Here is a 26,108-nt window from a genome sequence, read left to right as displayed (position 1 = left end):
CATCTATTTATTCCCAGGTAACATTCAGTAACCTTTATATTTTCCGTTCAATACAGCCTCTCACTCTGGGATGACAAATATTTTCCAGCTTTACCTGTATGATAGATTTTACTATGTTTTTGTTCTTTTTTTTTAAATACTCATTTTTACTATGTTATGTTTTTTCTTCATGTTTAGCTTCAATAAACACATTGCCACTCTTCTATTAAATTAATTGCTTTAATTTAAAGGTACACTGAAAATCTCTTTTTTAGATAACAGCCTGTTTAAGATCCCAGATTAGTATCAGAACACTGATGTCCTTTAAACTCTCTATCACACGTAGATATCACTATATTTGACTTCACTTACTTCTCTGTTTCTAAATTCAAGATTCTTGCCCTATCAGTATGTAGCTCTTTAAGAGTTTTGCTTGAATGTGGCATTGCAGAATTGGATGTTTGAATTGCCTCTGCAAGAACAAGCGGACAACAGATTTGCAACGAAGAGCAGGCACTAGTATGAGCATTACATCTAGGACCACTGAAGACAGTGAGTCAAATTTTGGTCTAAATGATGTGTATAATGGGTTTTGCAACCGACGACAAGAGAGTTAACATTTGGCTTTCTGAAGAAATTGCATTGTTATCCATAAGACATGATGGATGGACTCCTGGCCCCATCAAAGTTGATGGCAAAACTCCAGCTGGCTTTGGTGGAGCCTGAACTTACCCTCACACATTGAATTCTGAACAGAGTTTTTTGGCAAGTGATAAAAGAGGAACTTCAGAATTATCCGTTATTACAGTCAGTACTTCTGGCAGTGCAGTCATGAGTATCGCTGTCAGATGTCAGCACACCTCCAGGAACAGGAGCGTCGATGCAACGGGCTCTCTCGGGGGAATCCCCTGCCCTGGGATTTGGGGATGCAGCACTCACAGGTTGAGATTGCCTCTTATTTAACAGATGTAGTCTATGAAAAAACACTCTTTGGCTTCAAATTTTTGGTATGTCGTTTTTTAAGGACTCATAACTTTGACTTCGCTGAGGCAGTCTCAAAGACCTCCTTTAGACAGCTGGAATGGCTGCGTCCCTTGATCTAAGCTATATTAGCAAAAATTGAAGATTCTCAAAATTATTAGACAAAAGCTAAGCATGTTAATCAGTTGTATAAACTGTTTTTAAAGGCACTGCTGGTAAAAAAAAAAAATATTAAAATGTAAAGCAGTGTTCCTAAGTGCAACTGAATAATTCTACTTAAGAAAAGACGGGGTTTTTTTTACTCATCTCTCTGGCATCGAATGGCTTTAGTACTTTTCAGATATAAATGTAGTCCTTAGCAAGCAAAAATAATTGCAATCTTTTGTAAAATGAGAAGTCCAAATTAAATAAAAAAAAAAAAGGGCCATATAGCAGTTAGTGTCAGACGTATACAGCCTTGGATTCCAACTCACTGCAGCAGCTGACAAGGAAAATTTTTGGCTTGCCAAGGCCTTATCTGTGAGGAGGAGGAGGACTTATGCAGACAAAAATCTGGAAATACATGGTGTTAATTTGTAGGCCCTTTGATATGGCTGAACAGCAGGACAGCTGGCTTCTGAGCAGTGGCTCCCTATCTTGTCACAATTTTGTAAATCACAGCAACATAGTCATCTTTGTCGCTCTGTAAAATCAGAATATTACTACTTTAATGTGACATTGGGAAAATTCTATAAGGCAGTATAACTCCTCAAAATCTCCTAGCTTGTAGCCTTTTAATTGTTCTCTAAGATATTTGATTTTTTAAAATCACCATCTCTTTCATGTCTTTCCACCACTGCAGGTGTAAGTTTTGTGACCAAAATATTCTAGATTGTGCATGTGTGGACATACATTTTTTTTTCTCCCTAATGATTTACGATTTCTGTTTTACACACAGGCACATTGAGTATGCTGTATGATGTACTACACAGGAAAAAAAATCACACATTTTCTCATCTATTTTTAAAAATATTCTGGCTATGCTTTTAAAATCTTTATGATTCCACAAAAAATGACATTAATTTTACTGTAATATTCAATTTCACTAGCATATCCCAATAACATTAATCGTTCATGTGTTGAAGTATTTTCCATTAACACAGTGCTCAAACTGAATGTCTAGAGAGCAAAGTCATTTAAAATACAAGAGTGCTTTTTTCCTCTGAAAATAAATGTGCCGCTTCTCTAAAAAAGTAAGAACTAATGATTTCCTACAAGTGTTTTCAACAGGAGTTAGGTTTAGCGTGATGTCTAATTTTTCCATTTTATTTTTTTTCTCAGTATTTTTTCTTTCAATAAATCATTAAAGGCTGCAAATTTAGCCTATAAAAATAGGGTTTTGTATGTCTTTTAAAAAGGTCATTTTGCATTTAGACATGCAGTATGTGATAGGTAAACAGCTAAAGGCATGTGATTAATTAACCAAGAAAGGTTCGAGTAGAATCGTAACTGAGTGGTTAAGACTGAATAAATCTACTGCAGAAAGAGCCTGTGCACCGCAGGTTCTTCAGTTTAAATTTCACATGGATACACTATGGGGTTTCCCTCAGGTAACCGAGTACCGAGTTCGGTTTCCAGCTGTGTCAGGAGGCAGCTGGAAGCAGACACCACAGCCTGGCCAGCACTGCTTCCACACCGCTATCGGTTCTTTTACTTCAACAATTCCAGTGCGCTCCTACCTCTGGAACTAAATAATAATCGATATTATTTCTTCACAAGAAAGGCTATGCTTTCCACAGACACTTCAAATTAGAAAAACTCTGAAAGCAAGTATCTTTTTAACTAAAATAAAAAAGATTCTGAATCCTGATAACATGACCAAAGAACGACACATTTGCGTCTTCATTTTTCTTTTTAACAGAGACTTTTTTTGCCCCTCTGAAGAGACAGAAGTTTTTAAAAGATGTGATATGCACTTGCATTGCTTGGGATTTCTCTTCCAGTTCCTGAAGCACTGGCTGCCACAGTACTTCCTGGGAAAAGGTCATATGAAACATATTTCAGCATGAGTTTTGTAAACTGCTTCTCAAAAGAAAACCTGGTATATGACATCCAAAAAACCTCTTCCCCTGTTTTGACTGAAAAGAAGGAGAAAAGTAAGTTCTACAATGTGTAAGTTGCTACCTGCATCATATACTTAATTTATTCAGAGTTTCAAGGCAAGCAGAGTGATCCCCCCGAGAACCTAGGTGGGATCATCCAAAGCCATCGGGCAGAACCAGCTGGGAAAGCATCTCAAACCGAAAACCTGGGGCTTATGGTCCAAGCATCCATGCCTGTGGGGAGGTTTAGGTTGGATATTAGGAAAAATTTCTTCACCGAAAGGGTAGTCAGGCACTGGAACAGGCTGCCCAGGGAAGTGGTTGAGTCCCCATCCCTGGGGGTATTTAAAAGACGGGTAGACGTGGTGCTTAGGGACATGGTTTAGTGGTGGACTTGGCAGTGCTAGGTTAACGGTTGGACTCGATGATCTTAAGGGTCTTTTCCAACCTTAACGATTCTGTGATTCTATGATTCTATGACTGTTAAAGATTTCTGGTCACCCTCTCCTTACAAAGCTAGGGCAGGGCCACAGAGAGCTGCCTCTTGCCTTTCACACTTGCTAACTTGTGCTTTTGTGCTTTTCTCGAGCTTGCCCTCCTGGCTGGGGAGAGCAAGGGGAGGGAGCGTGGAATTGTCTGGGTCAGCCCTCATGCAGCTCTCATTTTCACTTTTAGACTTTTATTTAAGAATATAAAGGCTACCTCCCTGTTGCACTTAAGACAGCACTGATATAAGCAGAAATATCGCTACATCATATTAAAGATAAATGAATATTTTGTTCCCCTACTATGAACTCAACTGCAGTGGCTTATGAAAAGCAACAGCAGGATTAGGGGAGTACTTCATTAAGGGAATATTAAAATTTTCAGGACAAAAATAGATTTTAGAACAATCCAGAGGACGTCTGTGAAAATTAACATATGGCAGGAAGGCTGACATTTTCATTTCTCAGGAAAGCTTTGTCCTTTTTTTCCTCCAAGAAACTTAATTTGCAGGTATTAGCTTTCTTTGGTTGGGCCTGTGACAAGATGTATCCAAGAACATAGCAAGGATTTCTTTTTTAGTCTTCTCTTCAGCCCATGACTTTTGGGGGTTTGTGCTTACTTGAAAGTGCATGAAAATTGTCTAGATGATACGGCGTAAAGAGGCTCCTCTCCCTGCATCTTTTTCTGCCCGCAGAGGAGCCAGCAGGAGATAGCTCCTTGTGCTGGAGGGAGGATGGGGGAAGAGTTTTCACTGTTGCAGATGCCTCCTCCTTGACTCTGGATCCCCAAACATAACAGTCCTCTGACCAAGCATCTCTCAGACACATTACAGCCATTTTTCAAGTTTACACACCACAGTTTCCTATAAATGGCCATCTGCTGTAATCAAAGCTAATTGGAGTGCCAATTACAGCCCAGCTAGCGCAATTAGGTTACCAATTCTGACGAGTCATCAAGTCACAGCAAAATGTGATCTGCATAAGTCCCACAAATTTCTCTATTTATAATGAGGCATTTTTTCATGAGGAACAGCAGCTCTTTTTATACCACAGTTAACGCAGAGCCAGTCAGCGGGCTGTCTGTGTTTATATACAGTGGAGCTGACTCAGCAGGAGTGTCCTGGGAGCTACGTCCCAGTTAAGCTTTCATTAAGGTCAACAGTTATCTATTTGCACACTTATACTAATTAATGTATTTCCTGAGCTTTGTGGTGATAACGAAGTCCAAAGTTCCTGGCTACTATAAATTTTAAAAGCAGAAGCAGGGGACTAGACCACCTGAATGTCTGACATGCCAATGCAATAGCATCATGTTGTCGGTGAAATTCTTGAAGACAGAGCAGAGAGGCACATTCATGCAGCAATCCAGCTAGGAACACCACAGAGGGAACAGTGAACTAAATGCTGGGAATTAGTCTGAAAGCAGCTTGCGAGTGCTTCCACCCTCTCTGCCTCTGAATGTGACTGTGGGAATATCTGGCAGAGAAGTGCGGGGGAAAACCAGCAAGGGGAATGTTACCTTTCTTACTCATCGTCAGCCATTTGCTAATGCCCTCAGTATCCTCTCCTCCAAGCAGCTGGAGATGAAGAGGTACCTTTCACAGTGCACACATCATACAAAGTTTGCTGAATGGGTTTACAAAACAAGAGCAAGGCAATGTTTGTAGGGGAATTAAGATCTTTTACTAGGCTAGTCAGTACAGCTGGAAAAAAAAACGTTATGTACTTTCTGGTGTGTGTGAAATGTAGTTTGGACTAATGGAAAAAATACTACCTTGATCTACAAATCCTGTCTTGTCTTTGTTGATAGGCAATCACAACTACAAAAGCTAATTTTTACAGATGGGAAAATTGACATACAGACATTTTAATAGTACAGTCTTCCACCACTGTTGATGATTGCGCTATACGGCATCAAAAAATCCTTACATTTATATGCTCATCATTTTGACTGTAGGCAAATCATCACAGAAGTGACTAGAAAGCAAGCACGCAGGACAGCAATGCAGCATCAGAGGGAACAGGAAATAGCACTTGTTAGCACCTTGCACCCCAGTTAATCAAAGCAGTTTACAGACTTTACTGAAATTCAGCCTCACCACAAATCTGTCAGGCAGGGAAATGTTATTACCATTATTTCCCAGATGGGAAAGCAGTGACAGAGGCATAGGTCACTAAAAGGCACTGACAGAGTTAGCAGTACTGCTCCGCTAGTTGATACCCACTCCCATATTTAACCAGTTCGGATGCTGTAGCAATCCAAAAGAGCTTTCTAACCATTCACATGTACATCTACAGCGATCATCTGAGCAACAAGTGAAATTGGTTTCAACATAGCTATTCCTCTCCTGCTGGAAGAACTTCACTGAGAAGCCTTACACAGACATGGCTGAAACTTGTAGACCAGCTGGCCGCCTAATGTCTCTAGTCCTGGGCCAACTTCTTCTCCCAGAACCTATTTTCTAGGGGACAAAACAGATGCACCACAGCTGGACCACCATCTCTGAGTTGTTCTCAAACCACTGGATTCTGATTATGTTTACAGCAGTACATCTGCAGCCATTAATTCAAATACTATATTTTCATTAAAACACATATTTGAATATTTGTCAAACTTCTTTTCAATTATGTATATTTGGCTGCACCTTTCATCTCATGCCTGTGACAGGAAGCTCAGAAGACTGGGACTGTGCTCTTCAGGCTGCAAGAGCCTGGCTATCTAAGAAATAGATAAGCCAGCCCAGAAATCCCAGCACTGGGCCCTTGGCAGTGCAATGAGCTTGTTAATACCACTGCTGCTATTCATTTGTGCACTGAGGCCACCGCTCACCGTGGTGCCCTGGGCATGTTTCTGAAGAGGTCCACCTCAAGGTAGGGCTGTAAGCTGGTCAAGAACTCAGCTGGGGACTGGCTGTGGGCTGATACGTAATTCATGTTACTGAACGCCATTCCCAGAGAGGAAACCTCTAATGGTATGACTGGCTTTTTTTCCAAGGGTAAAACGCACTTGACAACAGTTAATGCTCACTGTGTAGGTACAACACTATTTCCATTACCACATTCGATGTAAGAGGTGGTAGAATTGAGGTCTAGTATTGTATAACTGTATAATTACTGTTAATAAATACTACTTGGACTAGTTCACATCATGCCTCAGAACCTAGTGTTGGTGGGAAAACTGCTTACGGCTTCAGATAGCATAATAATTTTTGTTAATACCACAAATCAAATGCAGTTGAATGACATTCTCATGGGTACTATCTGACTGCTAGGCTTGCCACAAGCCTTTTTTTCCTGCAAGGCAATGAATCTCTGATGCTGACAATTTGCTTGAGAGCGTCCCTTCTTTGCAAATGCAGGAAATATTTCTGAATTACTTTTAGGGTTATGCTATTTCACATTCAAAATCTTGGCCAAATACATTTGCCTTGAGCTCTGTTTTTCTATTTCTGTAATATTATGAAAACACTAACATAGTTAAAAAAATAAAACGAAAACAGGAATGATAAATACTTACCACTTGGCTTATATCGTATCCCCAAGGAAGAAAAAGAACTCCTGTGTTATATTTCTCCCAGTGTGAACACATAAAGTTAAACAAGACAATGCTTAAATATATATACATTGTATATACAGAAACTCCAGTCTTCCCATTGTCACGGGAACAGACAGAAAAAAAAGAAAGCACAAAAATGGAGGTAGCCCAGCTATCCAGCCCATGGTCAAATAATTCTCCCAGAGGAGTACTGGACTGAGTCCTTCGAGCATGTTTCCCATCTATGGAGTCTAGAAGGATTGGGAAAGGAAAAGAAATAAAGAATTAGAGCACAACAAAAGGAGTCATTTTCTTCACATACGCTTCACTACTGCCTATATAACATATGGGAAAAATACATCGATGACAGCAAACTGAAGCACAACAGTCCCTTCAATACCAACATGTTAGGATTGCTTGTAAAATATTTGCTTCAGTTATCCAGTAATTTTTCTGTCTTTACCTCAGCTCTTAAACTAAATGCCACCTTCCTTACAAGCTTTAGAAAGACATTCGTAATTACTTGTCCCCAGTGGTCTTTAAACATATTTATGTCAGTCCCTGCAATCAGTTTCTCAATGAAAGTGCTGAAAAGTGTCCATAGGGCTTCTCGCCCATCCATTGTGGACCCTCTGAGACGTCAGATCGCTTGCAGGGTAGATTCACTAAGGCATGTAGGTTGCCTGATGCTGAATGCCTCAATGACTAACAGTTACATGGCGGCCTCAAGAGTAAATTTCACAAAATTTATTTGTGTGTGTGCCTACATAACATTTTAAAGAGTCTTTCAATTGAAATCTTAGGATACAAGAACTGGCAGTGTGCCCAGGTGGCCAAGAAGGCCAATGGCATCCTGGCTTGTATCAGGAATAGTGTGGCCAGCAGGGCTAGGGAAGTGATTGCCCCCTGTACTCAGCACCTCGAGTACTGGGTTCAGTTTTGGGCCCCTCACTACAAGAAGGACATCGAGGTGCTGGAGCATGTCCAGAGAAGGGCAACGAAGTTGGTGAAGGGTCTGGAGCACAAGTCCTATGAGGAGCGGCTGAGGGAGCTGGGGTTGTTTAGTCTGGAGAAGAGGAGGCTGAGGGGAGACCTTATTGCTCTCTACAGCTGCCTGAAAGAAGGTTGTAGCGAGGTGGGGGTCAGTCTCTTCTCCCAAGTAACAAGCGATAGGATCAGAAGAAACAGCCTCAAGCAGCACCAGGGGAGGTTTAGGTTGGATATTAGGAAAAGTTTCTTCACCAAAATGGTTGTCAAGCATCGGAACAGGCTGCCCAGGGAAGTGGTTCAGTCCCCATCCCTGGGGGTATTTAAAAGACGTGTAGACGTGGCGCTCAGGGACATGGCTTAGTAGTGGATTTGGCAGTATTAGGTTAACAGTTGGACTTGATGACCTTAAAGGTCTTTTCCAACCTAAATGATTCTATGATTCTGAGAATACCTTACTGTTAAGGTGAGTTATGTGTTGATCACTTTTAATACTTAAGTGCTTGAAAGATGCCCAAACACTGTACTGGACCTCACTGAGAATGCAGTTGGACAATATGGTTTGAGTCCATCTGAGAGTTCACTGCTGTTGAACAGGAGAGGCCCTGCAGCCTGCTCAGCTGGTGGAAAGACAGCAAACACTATGTTTTCTTCTGGGTCACTGAACAGAACTGATCCTGTGAATGGTACAAAAAGCAAGGGAGATGGCATAAGGGAGGGGTGGTAAATGCAGGGAGGAGGCAGGGGGTCTAGCAGCTGTAACCTTTCTTAGTTGTACTGTCCAACCATAGCTTTAGTCTCTTCTCTGAGACTGTACTGGTGAGAAATAGAAACATTTTCTTCTTAGTTAATTGTAAATACGCAGGATGAGCCTCTTAGGCAAAAGTATGTAGAACAAACCTTACACATTACTTATTGTTTTCCTGACTCTCAAAATAACATGGAGAATTTTTTTCTTTTTAATGTTACTTGGAAGGTACTATAGCTAACAATTATTAGCTATTGATAGCATCAGTAACCCAAAACTGACTAGAGATACAACTCAGCAGAGTGAGACCAAAGACTCCACAGCTGCTATAGATCATATGCTACTTACTTCTCCAGATTATTTGGCAGTACTCTGAGTTTTGTTTAACGTAAATATACTTCAGAGATCTAAACCAGGAAAACATGGGATTTCATTTTGTACAGATTTTAGACTATCTCCCTATTGTAATACCTAAACATCTGTGAGATATCCTCCACTCAAATACAAATCTCTTGAGACAGTTCTCACAACTCTGAAAATTAAAGATCTCATAGAGGATTTCAAATATGGCCTGCCCCCTTCTAGAGCCGCATTCTCTCTCCATCAACATTGCCATTGAATTGTCAGCATCTTACTGAAAAATGCAGAAAGAAAAATGTGTATAAGCTTGAAGTTACTTGAATAGTGTTGTTACAAATGTAGAAATTCTTTAGTCCATTTTAGGATGCTTCCGAAACTTAACTAGCAAATAGGTATGTAAACGTTCCTAAACAGTATATGGTCTTTCGTATTTCAAGAACAACTATCCCAAATCAGAGAGAATTCAGTTATAGGGGTAATAATTTTTTAATGAGAATGATAGAAGATTGGTCTGTTCATAAATTATTTTACATTGTCACAAAATAGTATTCAAATTAGATACTAAAATATGTACAGGAGTGAAAGCGTGGGTTTCATTTTGTAGGAACATTTTACTATGTTTATAGGCTTATAATGGTGTCATGAAATACAGTGCTTCTAATTATAATGGACACGGGGAAAAATAGAGGAACTGTATAAGACATATGTAAAATTGGATTTTCACAAATCTTTACCCACATTTTCCATGTGGTTTCACTAGCTTTTTAAGAGACTGAAAATATTTTGGTTTAGGTTTCAGTTTGAAATCATTCATGCCAACAATGGTGTATGTTCAATAGCGGACATATGCAGTCCCACGCTTCCAGTGCTTTAGAATTATTATATTATGATTTTGTCTCATGAACATTCATAAACCTTCAGTTTTGTTAAAGTTTATATAACTTTTAAATAGTGGAATTCACAATTACAGCAAGGAACATTCCATTTTACGGAAAGGGAAAAGATACCAAACCACCTTAACAAAGAGGGGGGGAAAAGAGCAGCATGCTAGGGAATTTGGAGAGAGTAACTGTGTCATTAAAAAGAAGCTGAGAGAGATTAAAGCTGCATATTTGGTTAGTTATTATGGCTCTCTGCAGTCTTCCAAAGGGAAAACTTTGGCCATGCAGAATTAAATCTGAGACTAAATATTTCATGAAGTGGCTTGGACAGCAGACACAAAAATCTACATATACATCAGTTCATTATAGCTTTGACTGTCAACATCATATTCCTTGTCTTCCAAGTGTTAGGAACTATAGGCCTCACTGGCAAATAACATCTACATTAAGAACCTCAGAGGCTGAATTTCCAATGAGCTTTCTGGGGTATCATACACTAACAGCTCTGATAAGTAATTCCTATTTATGAAACAATAGCCACTTCATTAAATTTCCTACAATTACATAAAGAATGGTTTTCAAAAAAGAAACTGCTGCTTCTGCTAATGATTATAGAGAGCTGTTAGGGAAATCTGACTGGCAGTCAGCTTCAAGGGACGGCTGTCCCAATGACTTTTATGGTAAAAATACAAAGAAATTCTGGACAAAATAATTTTGGCACAAACTCGCCACTTGAATAGAAATGGCAAGGCATTCACAATGCAGCAGCAGATGTCTGCACAAGTGGATACACCCAGGTTAATCAAGATGGCTCTACACGCGTGGGTCTGATACCAAACGAGGCCAGCATCTTTGCACAACACCGCAGTGTACATCTAGAACACATTTATATCTAGCCTGGCACACAAATGTATGCTATACTCTGCAATGCAGGGCCTTATAAGAACCAGCTCCAAAAGAGAGGGTGCGTTTACACGGCACAGTGCAGTCCACATAAATATGCCACCTTGAGTCCCCCCAAAAAATTAGCTCTGTTGCACCATGTTGTGGAGAGACTCGTTTGGAATGAGTTAGCTTTGGAAGAGAAAGCAAGAAAGCCATGCTAATGTGAATCTCACTCCCAGATCTGCATCAGTTCAGGTCTATGTCTTCACACCACTGCACAGCAAGATGCCATGTACCTAAAAATACAGTCATGGTATGATATAAAAAGTAAAAATGGAATATGAAACTGCAAATGAGGTATAGGTGTTATGGGAGAAAAACAGCAACAGGAAAGAAAAAAAACGATACTTCCATCTCCATAGGAAGCTCAGGCCTGTCACCACATTCATACCATCTCTCCTGACACACGCCATAGGCACTGAAGTGCCTAACAGGTTAAAACACAATGCTACATTCATTTTCCTTTTTCTCTGCTTTGCCCTTTATTTTCCCCATCCTTGAAAGCACCCTTTGCTAATGCACGTGTCAGGGCGCTTCTCAGAACATCATCATTGAGGGACAAAGATTTTTATGAAATCCAACAGCAATGACTGCTGCTGGGTAATGATATCCATTGTTTCTCTAAAACAATTTGAACTCTCAAGAGAGATACGCGCAACAGTCATAGAACCCCTAATATATCATTTTAAATTGCCTTTTTTTTTGTTTAAGCCTTATGGCTCATTTTTGTTGTTGGTTTGTTTTTTTTTTTTCCATCTCAGAGAATAGTTTTGAAGAGAGATCAATAATTTATCCAGGATCCTCTTAATTTTCATAGTGCTGAGCACTAATGAACTAGTAGATAAAACTATATGAAGATGTCAGACGTGTAAATTATTTCATTGTACTTTACCTAAAGCGTAAGCACAAAAGGTGGTAAAAGCACTGAACAGCCACACCCAGGTGGGAACAAGTCCAGGACTGGTACCTGAAATAAATCGGGTAGTAAGTCAGTGTAACAGTGGTTAACATCAAAGAAGTCCACCGAGATAGGCATATACATATGAGCAAGCTGCCACTGATTAGCCACTACGTCAAACAGATTGAAATATTTGTTTTTGACCTTAAGTCACCAGTGAGCTCTATCAAAGAAGCAACGAGCAGGCTTGAATGTGTTTATACCAAAACGGAGAGAAGGTAAGGGAGAGGTTTTTTGGTCCTGAAATGACTCTAGTGTTGCACAAATAATGATAGTAACTAGGCAAAAATTTTCACAGGTCATGGGAAGACTATCCATCAGCAAATTAGTTAATGTTTATGTAATATTTAAATATAAAAACAAAGTAGTTTTCAAGTGTGATTATTCTTATTAGCACTACCGTGGGTTTTGTATAGCACTTTTACTATCTGAACAGGAAATTTTTGTCCAGAAACTTTTGTCCTAGGACAGATATTAGCACCCTTTTTTTCATTGAAAAAAGGAAATGAAACTGGAAAAGAAAGTTGAATTGGGCAGAACCCAAGGTTCTGTTATTGCTCTGCTGATCGCAATAACCCAAGGTTATTGTTGCTCTTTTAAAGAAATCAATCCTCTTTCCAAAGAGCGTTCTATTTAACTTAAACATAATCCAAGAAGGACTCTACCAGCACTAGGAACCACTGTATATGCAAAGCCCTCTCAGGTTACTGGCATTCGGCACCGAACACTGGGAATACCTGCACACAGAAGGGTGTCCTTGCTGAACGGGGAGATGCCACTACCTAAAGCACTGCCCTGACCACCTTTCTCTCAATGCCTCATCTTGCCACTCTGAAAGAAAAGATGACAATTCCTGCCTCCTACCTGCAAATTTTCAAACTGTAGAATGAAAACCAGCTGTCCAGGAAATTAAGTCTTCTATTTCTGATCCTAGGTATGGGATTGATATATGATACGCAAAAGGCTCATTAGGTTGCATGAACGTTTTCAATCAGTTGAGAAATGATGGGCACTATTCTCATGTGAAATCAAGAATAGGCTTGCACTTAGAAATCTCAACTCTAACAGACTTAACCACCATTTCAAAGTTCAACGTGTATCTACTGGGAATGTGCCAAGATAAAATTATCCCATTAACGGATGTGTGCTGGATGCTCTTTGATTACAGAACTTAGTAGCTGCATTGATAAAAAAACAAGTGTTTAAGGATGAGGCCAGATAACTACATAACATGCTGGTCCTGAAAACTTAATGCTCATACAGGATTATTTTTGAACCAAAACTGCTAACAAGTATCCCTGCCTCTAGAATTGTTGCGGTAAATGTACAAACAGCTCACGCCAGAGGGTACCTCCTGAACCTAACGACAGGCGTAAGAACTTAAAGGCAGCAAAAAAACCCCAAACGTAATTGTTTCAGGAAATAAAAGCGTTCACCAAATTGTCTAGTTTAAAGAAAAGCAAAGATTTTTATATATTAATCACCAGGGAGATGCTTACTACTTTCGGTAGGCTCCAACAGCTGGTCTGAGAAGCCCAGAACTGAACGTGCCCTACGCTCAGGAGCAATGAGCTCCAAAAAGATTTTGACTTGGCCTGCCATGAGGAGCAAATATGGACTTGGACTTTAAAAGTCCTAATTTCAAGAGACATTTGTTTAGAAACTATTTCTTCTTTGTCTAGAAGCAGTCTTCAATGGGGGGTGGAGTAATGAAAGGGAAATTAACTCATTCAGGCATGGATTTAGGTATTAGGAAATGTGAAATCAATGAAAATTTTATGAAGAACATTAAGGTGGTTTTTGGCTGTGTATTTAAATCCTGGCATGCACTTTAAATAAAATGGGATACTATCATAGACTTTAAGCAGCACATGCTGAAACCCATATTTAGGGATGAAATTAAATAAGGTTTTTCAATAAAATTATCTAAATTTATAATGCCATGTGTGAGGTCAGATCCTCCTATAGGCACATGGAGCCTCATTAAGGGAAGGAGTGGACAATTGAAGTGTCTGATACCTCCCTGCATCATTGAGAAGTATGACATAAGCAGCTCATTAATTCTGAAAAATTACAACACGAGGATATTTACCTGAGGCAGTGTAGTCCCAGTCATAAAAAGATATTAGAAAATAATTAACTAAAATCATGACAAATCCAGAGAATGTTAACAGGTTGGGAGCAATCCACAAAGGCACCATCTGTCAAGAAAAAGAAAGAAATCTAAGAAAAATTATATTTCAAATTGTAAGTTCTATTTTAATTAAATATTTTTTATTTTTTATTAGGAAAGAAGAAGCCTGCATGTGACATCACCAATGTTCAGATCTGTAGGTATTTTCCCATTTTCAAATTATAACACAGTTTTCATTTTTTAAATTTATTTGCAAATGTAATCCTTTTGCCCGATCTTTGTGGCTGCAGTAAAAATGTCATTGAAAAATGTCGTATTTCTTATGTTATACACTACCCTTATTTTCCCAGCCACCAAGGAAAGCTTCTCCCGACTGTCTGTATCACAACGGAAAGAGACTGCAGCACCCCAGTGTGGTAATTCAGCATCCACAGGGCGGGATTTTTTAAGCGTCCTATTCCCACACTATAACAAGGAAATTTCGTCTTCAAAAACACGTTAAGAATTTCCAACTCAAAACAACAACAAAATCAGACACTGAATGCATTACCCTTTTAGATCCACAAGAACTCCCTGTTACAAGCAGCTCCCTGCTTCTCTGGACAGTAACTTTCTGCAGGGTCTCCCTCTTTAGCCATAAATTATAAACACTCCCTTAATTCATTTGACTTTGTAGAGTGCTGAAAAGGACTCTGTGTCTTCACCCGAGCCTCTAATTCTTTGTCCCATTAACCATTCTCAGCTATTCATCCCCTGTGGCTTTAAGGTATTCCTTACACTGCAACAGGGATCCTTTCTGGTAACACTCTTCCCAAGTAACAGTTTCTCAAAAATATTTTCTGAAATAGCGTACACAGCTTTCTACGTGATTTTTAGACAGAATATATTTTGCAGAAATACTAAGTATCATCCGCTACTGTCACTCAAACACAGTATCAATGTATTCAAAATATAAAAATATTGGAGGCTTATAAGCAAATTCTTTGGAGTGCCTAAGGACTGAAAAATGTATGTTAAGTACTCCAACATTTTAAGATATTACAAAACAATATTAAAGAAAAATAAGTTAAATAATTTCAGATACTAATAATAGTTTTTAAATCAAATGCTTTGTTAATTTCTTTGGAGTAGCTAGATGGACAGACAGATGAATACATACTTATTTATACATCTTTACATTTCCTCTATCCTACTACTACATGAAAAATTCACATATAGAATTTGAATGCTTGCACTGATTAATTATCCTGATTAGATCCTCTTTTTCTACTATAGAACAATTAATAATATTCAGGAGAAATTGTGCAACTGATCATGTACAGTGTAAACTTTAAAAAATAAGATGAAAATTCCTGAATATTTTTCAGTTATATTGCTTAGATGTTTTCTTTAATAACATTGAGAAAAATACTAAATCTGATAGGTGCTTCCCTTATGACCAGGATTTTATCACTAAGTTTAAAATACTGTATGTCAGCTCTTAGAGTATTTAAAATACATCACGGAATGCCTACAGCTACAATAAAAAATTTTAACATATCTATCTTTCTGAATCTTCAAGAGCCCAATTCTAAATCCCTAAGAAGAAGTAACAGCAAATGTTCCCTGAAGCTCCTTTAGGAGAACACCTGAGGAGGAACCCTTCACTGTCCGGTCCCCTCTCCTTACATCGACTGCACGCTCAGCATGCGGCGACAGCAGCACAGCTCCCAGTTTTGCTACCTGGGGATGCCGAAACTTGGTAAGATGGAGGCTTGATATGAGTCGTCTGCTGTGGAATTTGGCTGATGTCTATGACCTTATGTGAAATAAGAAGGACAGATGCTGAAGAAAATCTAGATTGGTCTCTTTTAATCTAGAACATAGATCAAAATAGCGTGGTAAGACAACCTGTGGATGAACTGTTTACACAGATATACAGGTGCCATACAAGGCATTGTTTCAAAATGACTGATTTCTCCTGCATGAATCATAATAATTGTTGACTATTAAATAAAGTGGGGCACCATAAATGTCTGCTTTCTAATTAGGTTCATCACTCTAAATAGTCACAATGTCATTATTATTACAGGAAATAATTTATGCTTACACTGTGCAAACATGAAGATGTTATTTTAACCCACTTTCTTGCTAACATCATGTATTTTAAGAAGGAAACCATCAAAGCATGTTGCTATCCTTGCAATCCCTTTGGCTGGTAGACACAGCATGAAAAACAGTTACAGGAGATCCATCCTCGGGAAAACAGCCTCTCCTGCAGTTAAACCCCTAAGGACACTCTTTTGATCCTTACCAAACATAATCTGTCTAGGTATTTGGAAAGTATTCCAGTTGCAAAATCCCTTTTGTTATATTTAATGCCACTTATTCTCTTGGTTGGCATTACGCTACGCTCACCCTATTTCACAATTTGAAAATTAAAGAGTGTTAAAGATTAACTTCTTACACATGTTGGAAAAATACAGCCTGAATTTACTAGTATCCTAGAGAAGGATACGTTGCAATCTTTATTATCTAATTAACAGACAGTAGAAGTTTAATATATCAATGCGCTACATGATTAATACAACTGGAGGTGTGACTGGGGAGAATCATGTTTGCTCTCTGGCAAAACCATTGCATGCTTGAACCTTTTAAAAAACTTCTAGTCCCACAAAATACTAACTGATTTCTGTTTTAACAGGTCTACAGCCATTCACGCTAAAAGCCTTAATACAAACAGCAAATGTTTTAATATATCAACTGTCTATTTGGATAATAAACGTTAAAGTACACATATTTATATAAAGCTCTGTTCAAGCTTGAAATATTCCTTAACTAAGTCACTTGAGACCGCTAAAATTCTACTCATGCCCAATTCTAGTGATAAAATCAAAGTTCATAAAGGCAACAGAGGGGGGGTTAATTGACTTCAGTGAAGCTGGCATACACCTGTGTATCCCAGTGGGATTTCCTCCTTTTCCTCTCATTGTCCTGCACAAATACAATTTCTCATGAATACAAATAGAGGAGAAATATTCAGTTTGTGTAGTAGCTAAGTAATACGCTCCATTATCTGCCAGAGAGCACGATTGTGCTTTACTATAAAATACAAATTTTAATTAAAGGCAAAAGGACGGAGCATTGAATTACTTAAAGACGAAATACCTATAGTTGCATAACTAGAATAGTTTTAAATAACGTGTAGAGAAAGTTAATTTAACTCTGTAGTTTCACATAAGTGTTACTATAGTTTCATACAACATGGAAAAGCTGCCACGGACAGGAGTATCTCAGAGTACTTCAAGCCCATTATAGAATCCAGGCATGAAACATTACCCTTCACTTTCTTTTTTAGCACCAGATTCAACATGTTTCTGAAGCACATACATCTAAAAATCACACTCAAACTGACACGGGCACATGATACAGTACGTAAGAAAGATGTCCTTGGGAGAGGAAAGAGAGGCAGGTAATGCTCAGGATAGGACGAGAGGAAATGGCCTCAAGCTGCACCAGGGGAAGTTTAGGCTGGATATTAGGAAATACTTCTTCACCGAAAGGGCAGTCAGGCATTGGAACAGGCTGCCCAGGGAAGTGGTTGAGTCCCCATCCCTGGGGGTATTTAAAAGACAGGTAGACGTGGGGCTCGAGGACATGGTTGAGTGGTGGACTTGGTAGTGATAGGTTAACGGTTGGACTCGATGATCTTAAGGGTCTTTTCCAACCTTAACGATTCTATGATTCTATGATTTCCAGGTGAATTTCTAACTTAAATGCACAAATTCTCTGCTTTCCTACCACAGGTAAATGAGCTGGGTTATGGCAGCATGTTTTCAGTCCTTACATATGTCAGCATCCCAACTCAAAAACTCCCACATCTTCTTTAATGTCAGGCTCTTAATTTCTCGTAACTCAGGAAACACATCTTACAATGAATTCTGTGTTACGGAATACAGAGAAACTTGTGTTGCAATTAGGAAATCTCAAGCCTCTCTTCTCATAGATTTTTTTTTTGGCTCTGTGAATTTTAGGTTGTTTTTTTTAACTCCTCTAGAATCTGGTAAAATAGTCCCTGTGGAATCCTTATTTTCACCAGATTAGAAACTAAAAGATAATTGATTCATATCTGCAAATGGATGCACTAGGATGTCTGAACTGAAAGAAATTACTTCTCTCTGTCATCAAGAAGCACACTTGTACTGCCCAATTTTGAATGAACATATTAGATGCAATTTTTCTTCTTAAAAAATTATCCCAGCTTTACTGTATCTCCCTATTGCAATGAACTGTTCTATTTAAATAGAAATAAGATGATATATTGTAAAATGTAACTTCAATATTATATTCTAGATCATAGAATATTATACTCTAGAGCACGCTCATAGCCCAGTTATAATGTTTACAACAGGTACAAGCTACAAAAAAATCAGTTATCAGTAAATGCATTCAAAGCTTCTTCTAACAATAAGATTTGATCACATTTATTACGATACCACTGTTTTACTTACACTTCAAGAGAAAAAAAGTATTTCTTGGAGAACAGATGAGCAGAATTTTCTTGGACTGAGTTTGGGACAACAGTTACTGCCATACCTGGTTTCAGTATCTAGCCAGGAACAAAACCATTCTAGCAACTTCTGTTCCTACTAATATTTTACAAACAGTTAAATTTTGGCCAATAAGTTTGGTACTCCCCCAGTTCTCATTTTTATCTCTAGCAGCAACCAAGAGGACTCTAGTGCAATCTCCATCTCATACTGCTTTCCCCTCTGCAGCTGTGCATTCCTAGCTCCTCTGCAGGACTCTGATTTTACGTGGCAGTATCTTTTAATGTTAGAATGACTACTTCTACAGAAGCTGAGAGCAATATCATTTCCCTTTAAATCCTTGTGATACAACACTGAGAATTATCCTGTAATGCTCTTGCACCAGAAGGCAAAGCAGAACACTCATTGCTGTATCTTCAGGGTTCAAACCAAACCAAATGCCAAAGTACAGACAGCACCCACTCTGGTCTTTGGTTCTGTACTCAGATCTCCCAGCTTTTGAAATAGGTTTTCAGTCCTGTGCTCTGGTTTGGGTTCTCCTCCAGCAAGAAGTGAACAAAATCATGCTCACCTAAATTTAAGGAGGTTTAAAAAAATCTTAAGATGTCACATTTTTAATAGGATCTATCACCCTATGCTACATAGGGACAGTCAAGAATGTTGCTTTTCTTCTGGGTAAACCCTGCAACCATTAGAAGAACTTATCCCTAGGGGAAGTTTTTTGCTGATAATACTACCCCTTCAATTTGGTAGCAGATGAATACCCAGGATCTCCTAAACCAAAGTGCAAGTGCACAGTAAAGCCTCTGGTCACCTCCCTTGCTGGACTCCAGAGTGCTGGGGGAGGGCTTTTCTGCCTCACTGTTTTCCTCAATATTATGATGGAAATGAAAACAGTCTCTGAACTGAATTACTGAATCCAGTCGCACATCTTTGAATTGCTTTTCTCTCATACCATATTTGGGTTGTTTTTTAATTATTAAGTTAGGTCATATAAACACTTTAATGAAATTACATTGAGGTTATGAACGAGAGCTTATGATTTTCCTGCTAAGCAATAATCAAGCATAAGCAATACCTGAATTATAGAACTCAAAGATGGCAGATCCAACAGCACTCTGATCACGTACATCCTTTTTTGTTTGTATAAAGGTTTGTTTTCAGGTCTCCTCCAATCTAAAGATTTCCTCTAAAGAGGCAGATGCAGAAGTCATTGCTTCCTTGGAGATCAATAAAAGTTCATATTTATTTGAGATACAGCCTTTTTTTTTGCCAACAACAGCAAAACTAATTGTGAGCGGTTTTATTTTTAAAAACTGCAGATCATAAAGCATTCAAGAGATGCCATCTTCCAATCATTATGGTGATCATGGTAACCGCTCTCATTTTCAGCTTCTTAGAGAAACGCCTAGCTCCCTCGAGCAAGTACCCTTGGGAGAAAATGAGACAGCACTTGCATAAAATCATGTGCACAGCACAGAGAGAAAGCCATGCTGTTGTTAGGCAGCATATGCTGCACAAAAATAATTTGTACTAAGTAAACCCTTCAATGTCTGCAAAGCTGTTTAATGAAAGATGTAATAAAGAAAGATGTAAAAAAGAAATGGATGCCTTTTGTATAAGCCATCAGAAAAAAAATAAACAAACCTTGTTTTTCTAAGAAAAAACACCTCAAAATCCAAACATACTCATCTTAAATATACCTATATATCCTGTAACATTTGTTTTCTTTTGTACAGATGTCTTAATTTCATCTTTATTAATCAATACGTGTTTTTAAATGAAAATACATCCTGTATTTAAAACAAATTCTTACATTATCATGTGATATTTCCATTAAACAGAATTCTTACCTTAATAATTTTGTTCCAGATGGGCTGCATAATATACACAGATAAAGGATTTGTATCCACAGCACTGTACTGTGAGGAAAAAAGCAAACATGTTAAACAAAGCACTGAACAATGCATATTTTTCCATCACTGTATATCCTTCAGCATCTAAGAACAATCACTCTGAGTGTGACTGGCGTAATTTATTTTATTCTGATGATCATTCACACAGTTTTGTTTTAATTCAAAAGCACTGGCCTGGTTTACAATTACCTTGTTAGCAACTCTATGTACTAACACAAAGGTTTAGGCTGGTGAAATGGCAAACAGTTCTGTAGTCACATTTTACTTTTAAATTCTTATTCATTTTACAAGTTACCCTGAAAGACTCTGCATTTCTACTGTATTTTGGATTTAATACCTTTATTTGCACTACCACTAATGCATAGTCTGAGCAGTTCATCACTACTATGCAGAATAGATAGTGCATATAGAATATGGTCATAAGTGGAATATTATCTTGCAGAGATACACAGCTTTTGACATAGTAAAACAGTTGCATTTGCACTATGCTAATTAATGTAAGGCGATGTTATTATAAAAATAAGCTCTAAAATAGCACAATTCATTACCACAATAAAATTTCCCTATTGGACAGACTTGTGAAAATATTATATTTTTTTTATAAATTCCAATAAGTACATGTCTGTATCTTTGCAAACAAAGTATTTCAGAAATCCGAGCCCACCCCGAACTGCTGTTGTCTGCTTTCTCTTCAGAGGACAGTATCAAGTTTTATCCTGCCTTGAGATTGCAGGACACAGACTTAGAACAATCTGTAGAAGAAGGATCTTAACTTATAATATCACTCACGACTGTGTTCTTGAGCCCTGGTGGGTCCACTGTGGGAGAAATTAGCCATGGTTGGGGTGGCACACGTAATTCTTTCAGAAATTCTTGGACTTTGAAAGTGCATATATGGCTTATGTTGTTAGCATGATGCATCTGACTCACATAAAGGTTCAGATATATCTATATATAGCACTGTGCAAACATCGTGTGCAGACAATGGGAATAAGATAGAGACGTGTTAGACCACAACGTGTTGAACCTGTTCACACACAGAAGAGCTGATGACAGAGACGCTTTCATTTCACTTAACTTCAGCTAACAGCTAATTTTTCTCTCTATAGTTAATTTATCGACCTCTCTTAGCCAACTACCCTTTGGATGAGATTGCAGTCTGGAAGTACCTGTTTCAAGTCATTAATTATCAAAGGAGCCTAGACACTTGTCTTAAACTGAGGTACCTTTTAGGTGACTGAAGTCTGGGAAGATTAATCTCAGTTTCAGTATCCCCATTCACCAAGCTTTTACACACACACTTAACCTGCACACATCTGAGCTAAGAGCTTTCAGTGGACAAGTGCAAGCAGGGCAAAAGATTAATGCAGCATGCCTCAAGGTTTTGAATGCAGTCTATGACTTTTCATCTAATCTTTCTGAGGATATCAGGCTACAGAGTGCTTAAGAACTCTTCCACACATTTCCTTTTTCTGTCTGCATACAAAGGATACGTTTCAGTTACTTTCTGGACAAAACAAAGCATTTACTTACTTATTTTGTAATTTGTGGTTAAGTTTTAGTCACAGATAATAAATGTAGTATACTTGTGAAATTATTATAACACAGCTACATGTTGTGAATACTTATTGGCAAACATCCAAGAAATCACTATCAGCTACTGGTCAGACCAGGCAGACTAACTTTCCACAGGGAATAAAATGTACAGTTTAGTGAAGTGTACATCACTGATTTTTTTTTTCTAAAAATATTAGAAGTGTCACTTAAGTGTATAATTTTTTTCTGCTTCTACCACCCCTGTTATTTAAAACATGAGACCATTCTGTCATCAACAGCTTTTCTGCCAGAATATATATTAGAATTCTTAAATACATTACCTCGGAAAAAATGAATTTGCAGGTAAAACTAAAGTTTTCACTATTCTGTATGTATTTGCAGCTCCAGATGCTGTATTTTATAGTGTCTTTCAAACATCGATTATTACAACTGATTGATCTTTTGATGGTCTAGCTTGCATGCAAAATAACCCCAGTCTGAACTGTCCATGGGCTTTGCTTATATTTATGCCAAAAATAACAATATTATCAAGCCATAGAATACCTATGCCAATAGAACAGTCAGCTAGTATTTAATTCACATGAGAACTATGGAAATCCTCTGAAAATGAAGACAATTCAAAGTATCCATTGGTGCTACTGAGGTTCCAGGTAATCGGGAATCTGCCCAAAGTTTCTCTGCAGCTATTGCCTATTTCCCTACCTCAAGTGGTATTCAGAGACTATGTGAGGGACATGATAATTTGTTGACTGGCAAATTCAATTAATTCAGCCATACCTGGATAAGAATGTGCAAAGGTCAAAACATGTGACCTTCACTCCTGCTTTGGTTTTCTCCTTCTCTCCATCCCAAGCCTTCAACGCCATGAACAAAATCACAAAATCCTAGTTAAATAACGACAGTAAAACGAGGCTTTCTACCCAAAGTACTTACTGGCTGTCCAGAACTATTACTTGCTCGCAGGAGAAAATTCCATTTTCTTACATGGAAAATATAAGAGATTATGTAGTTTTCCAGCATATATCTATATAATAGACATGAACACAAGACACAGTCACCTTTTTGTTTGCTTGACAGGTTCCAAACTCAAGCACCAAAAAGGAAAACAGTCCTTATTAAAAAAATATTAGAATTACATTCAGCTTCCGTCACCTAAAGACATTTCAAGACCCATCACGCTTCATCCTGTTCATTCCTATGTCTGTGGCTGAACCATGGTCCTCTGCGCAGGGAAGGAACATTCAGGAGATGTGCAGAAGAATGGAAATTTGCTCTTCACTCGTCAGTAATCTGTTTTAGCCAGACCAAAGGAAACACCCATGGAAAAAGCATTCTGCTAGTTTTCTGTCATGGCAAAAATAAAACTTGGAAAATAAAATCTGCTATACAGCTTAACGCTCTGCTTTGCTCTGCTCCCAAGAAGCTACTAACCTCAAGGCCATGAAATCCTCAGGAGTTTAATCTTCATGGCTGCCCAGAACAGCAAATTCCTGAGTAACATGCTCACATTACCATCAATGAAGATGAATGCAAGAGTGCACTGAAGCTGATATAGAAAAAGTATTTTGCCATTTGCTATTGCTTAATTCTGTCCTTTTCATGGCACTTACATTAAAAGACAGAAGTTGAGGATAAGCCTGTTGGAGGTTTTTGAGTGCAAGACTGATACAAGCGCTAAGCACTCCCTGGCAAACACCTTCTCCACTAGAAAAGGGATCGTGATTGTCCTTATACAAAGAAGAAGGGCTTGGATTAATCAGAAAGCTTAACTTAATTATTTTTAAAAGAAGTTGTAATAGTTAGGAGGGAACAGCAGTAGTGAGGGAACAGGAAAAATGGCATTAATTGACTCCATCTTACTCCCAAGTTCAAAAATGTTTCTGCTGTTCTTTTTAAATAGCTGATATCTCTTCGAAAGCCATCTGCATTCCCTCTCTGTGTTAATAATGGCTTCTAGTAGTGCTAGAAATGAGAATATAGACAGCAGACACATGTGCACACATACATATTGACTGGGACCTAAGATGTGTTTTTACTCTGTGTTCCTGCATCTGAATCTCCGTCCAGGGGATCCAGCAGAGCATCAAGTCTGTACTGGTCAGCTGTGTTAGAGGGAAGAGGAAAGATGAGAGGATTAAGGTGAAGGGGGAAAAAAGGTATAAACAGTAAGAAAACTAAGAATAAGGAAAGAAAAGTAATTGAGAAAAACAAGAGAAAGAAAAAAGAGCCAAAGCAAAGGTTTGGCTACACAGAAGAGAGACAACTGTTCTGCAGTGGCAAAGCAGAGCCAACCCACCCGTGGGTCAAAAGCACTCGTGGTCACCAAGGTCTGCACTGCTAAATACAAGAGGAACGGTACCTTTGGCTCACATCCACACAGTTCAGAAATACCTCCCCTTATTGCAAACTGGTCACATCCACACCTCCCAGCACTTGCTAGAGGGGTTTTGGGCCTCATTATCTGGCCCTGCACACCTAATACGTTATTAGCATTGAGTATGTTTCAGTTCAAAGTATCTAAAACAATCTGGAGACTACGTTGTAACCCAGCAAGACCACATTTTCAGAGCATGGAAGTGAGAGTCGTGTTATGCATGTTCAAAGATCCAAATGCCCATGTTGGGAGAGTGCTGAAGGACGGTGAAAGCCAAAAAATGGTGCATACTGCCTCCAGAACGGACTATTTCCAAAACAAAGCCTAGCTATTGTCTTGGAGAAGCCTTCTGGGAAAGAAAAAAGAACCAGGGAGTGAGCTAACCATTAATCAGAGCAGAAGGCTGGATCTTCACTGGGCTCCTTGGCCTTGCACTGTGGAGGTATCCAAGAATAAAATTTTGGAATGACTACAATGAAGAGAAGAATATAAAGCATGTCCACACAAACTTCAGAGCCAGGAGAGAAAGCAAGGTGCAAGAAATGTAGTTGCATTAACTGCCGGGAGATAGTTATTTTAACTCAAGCTGGTCCTTATGCTAACAGACTATTCCTTTTCTGTACTTCCATTACCTTACTCCAGGTAACACCGAACTGTGCCACACAGTCATATCCATTCAGAGATACAGAGTAAAACCGTTGTGAATTGTTTACATCTGAATTGCTGGCAGCAAAATGACTCTGTAGGTTTTAATTTCATATTAGTAGCAACAAATTTGCAACACTTCACATTCCTGCCCAGACATCAGCAAATTTTAATTTTTCATTAACTTCATGAATCAGCACAGGATTTCTCTCCTCCATTGTATACGCTGGAAGACTGAAGCACAGGTGCGCTGTGATTCACCCGAAGAGTATATAGCAAAGGATACAGCCACTATATTGTTAGAAGTGTCATATTTATATACATAATTCAAGTATAAGCAATACCAGTTTATTGAAATAAAGTCTGCCCCTATTAGCTCAACTTTATACTTGAGTTCACTTTTACAAAAGGAAATAAAGAAGTCTATTAAAAATGTGAAGGCTGAAAAGCTTCTTTCCCAGACAAACTGATGTGTAAAACAGCTATATATCAGATAGTAATCACGGTTTAGGTTGCAGTATTTTGAATATATGGTTCTGTGATCCCTCTAATATTTCATGTGAAGTTAGATGCCTGTTATGGAAGAATATACTAGCTGTTCCTACAAGGAAAAGATGAGAACCATCTAACAATGATGTAAAGACTTAGATGAAGAACACAAATACTGTGATAACTGCCCTTTTCCTGCATGCAAACTCAGACAGCTCAGGCACCAGTATGGAAGATACGGCCTCAAGCTGTGCCAGGGGAAGTTTAGGTTGGATATTAGGAAATACTTCTTCACCGAAAGGGTAGTCAGGCATTGGAACAGGCTGCCCAGGGAAGTGATTGAGTCTCCATCCCCAGAGGTATTTAAAAGGGTAGACGTGGGGCTCGAGGACATGGTTGAGTGGTGGACTTGGCAGTGCTAGGTTAATGGCTGGACTTGATGATCTTAAGGGTCTTTTCCAACCTTAATGATTCTATGAAGAGCCCCTGCTGAACATATGTGCTGACGTTCTAACAACTCAATG

At 38.6% G+C, this 26,108-nt stretch overlaps 1 protein-coding gene across 1 annotated transcript in view; it reads right to left on the bottom strand.

Annotated features, from left to right (window-relative positions):
* The window catches only part of LOC309604565 (ethanolaminephosphotransferase 1-like), a gene marked incomplete at both ends in the record, with an annotated part of 56,504 nt that overhangs the window by 19,694 nt on the left and 10,702 nt on the right, over window positions 1-26,108 (bottom strand). The window contains 4 exons of the mRNA XM_082337976.1: window positions 7,044-7,312; window positions 11,875-11,949; window positions 14,033-14,141; window positions 20,457-20,525. Coding sequence (XP_082194102.1) covers window positions 7,044-7,312; window positions 11,875-11,949; window positions 14,033-14,141; window positions 20,457-20,525 — 522 coding nt within the window. The remainder of the gene's footprint in view (window positions 1-7,043; window positions 7,313-11,874; window positions 11,950-14,032; window positions 14,142-20,456; window positions 20,526-26,108) is intronic.

This window comes from Platalea leucorodia, assembly GCF_965183815.1.
Source record: "Platalea leucorodia genome assembly, chromosome: 1".
NCBI lineage: Eukaryota > Metazoa > Chordata > Aves > Pelecaniformes > Threskiornithidae > Platalea > Platalea leucorodia.
Note: the sequence above shows the minus strand (reverse complement) of the source record. Positions and strands in the feature narration are given on the sequence as shown.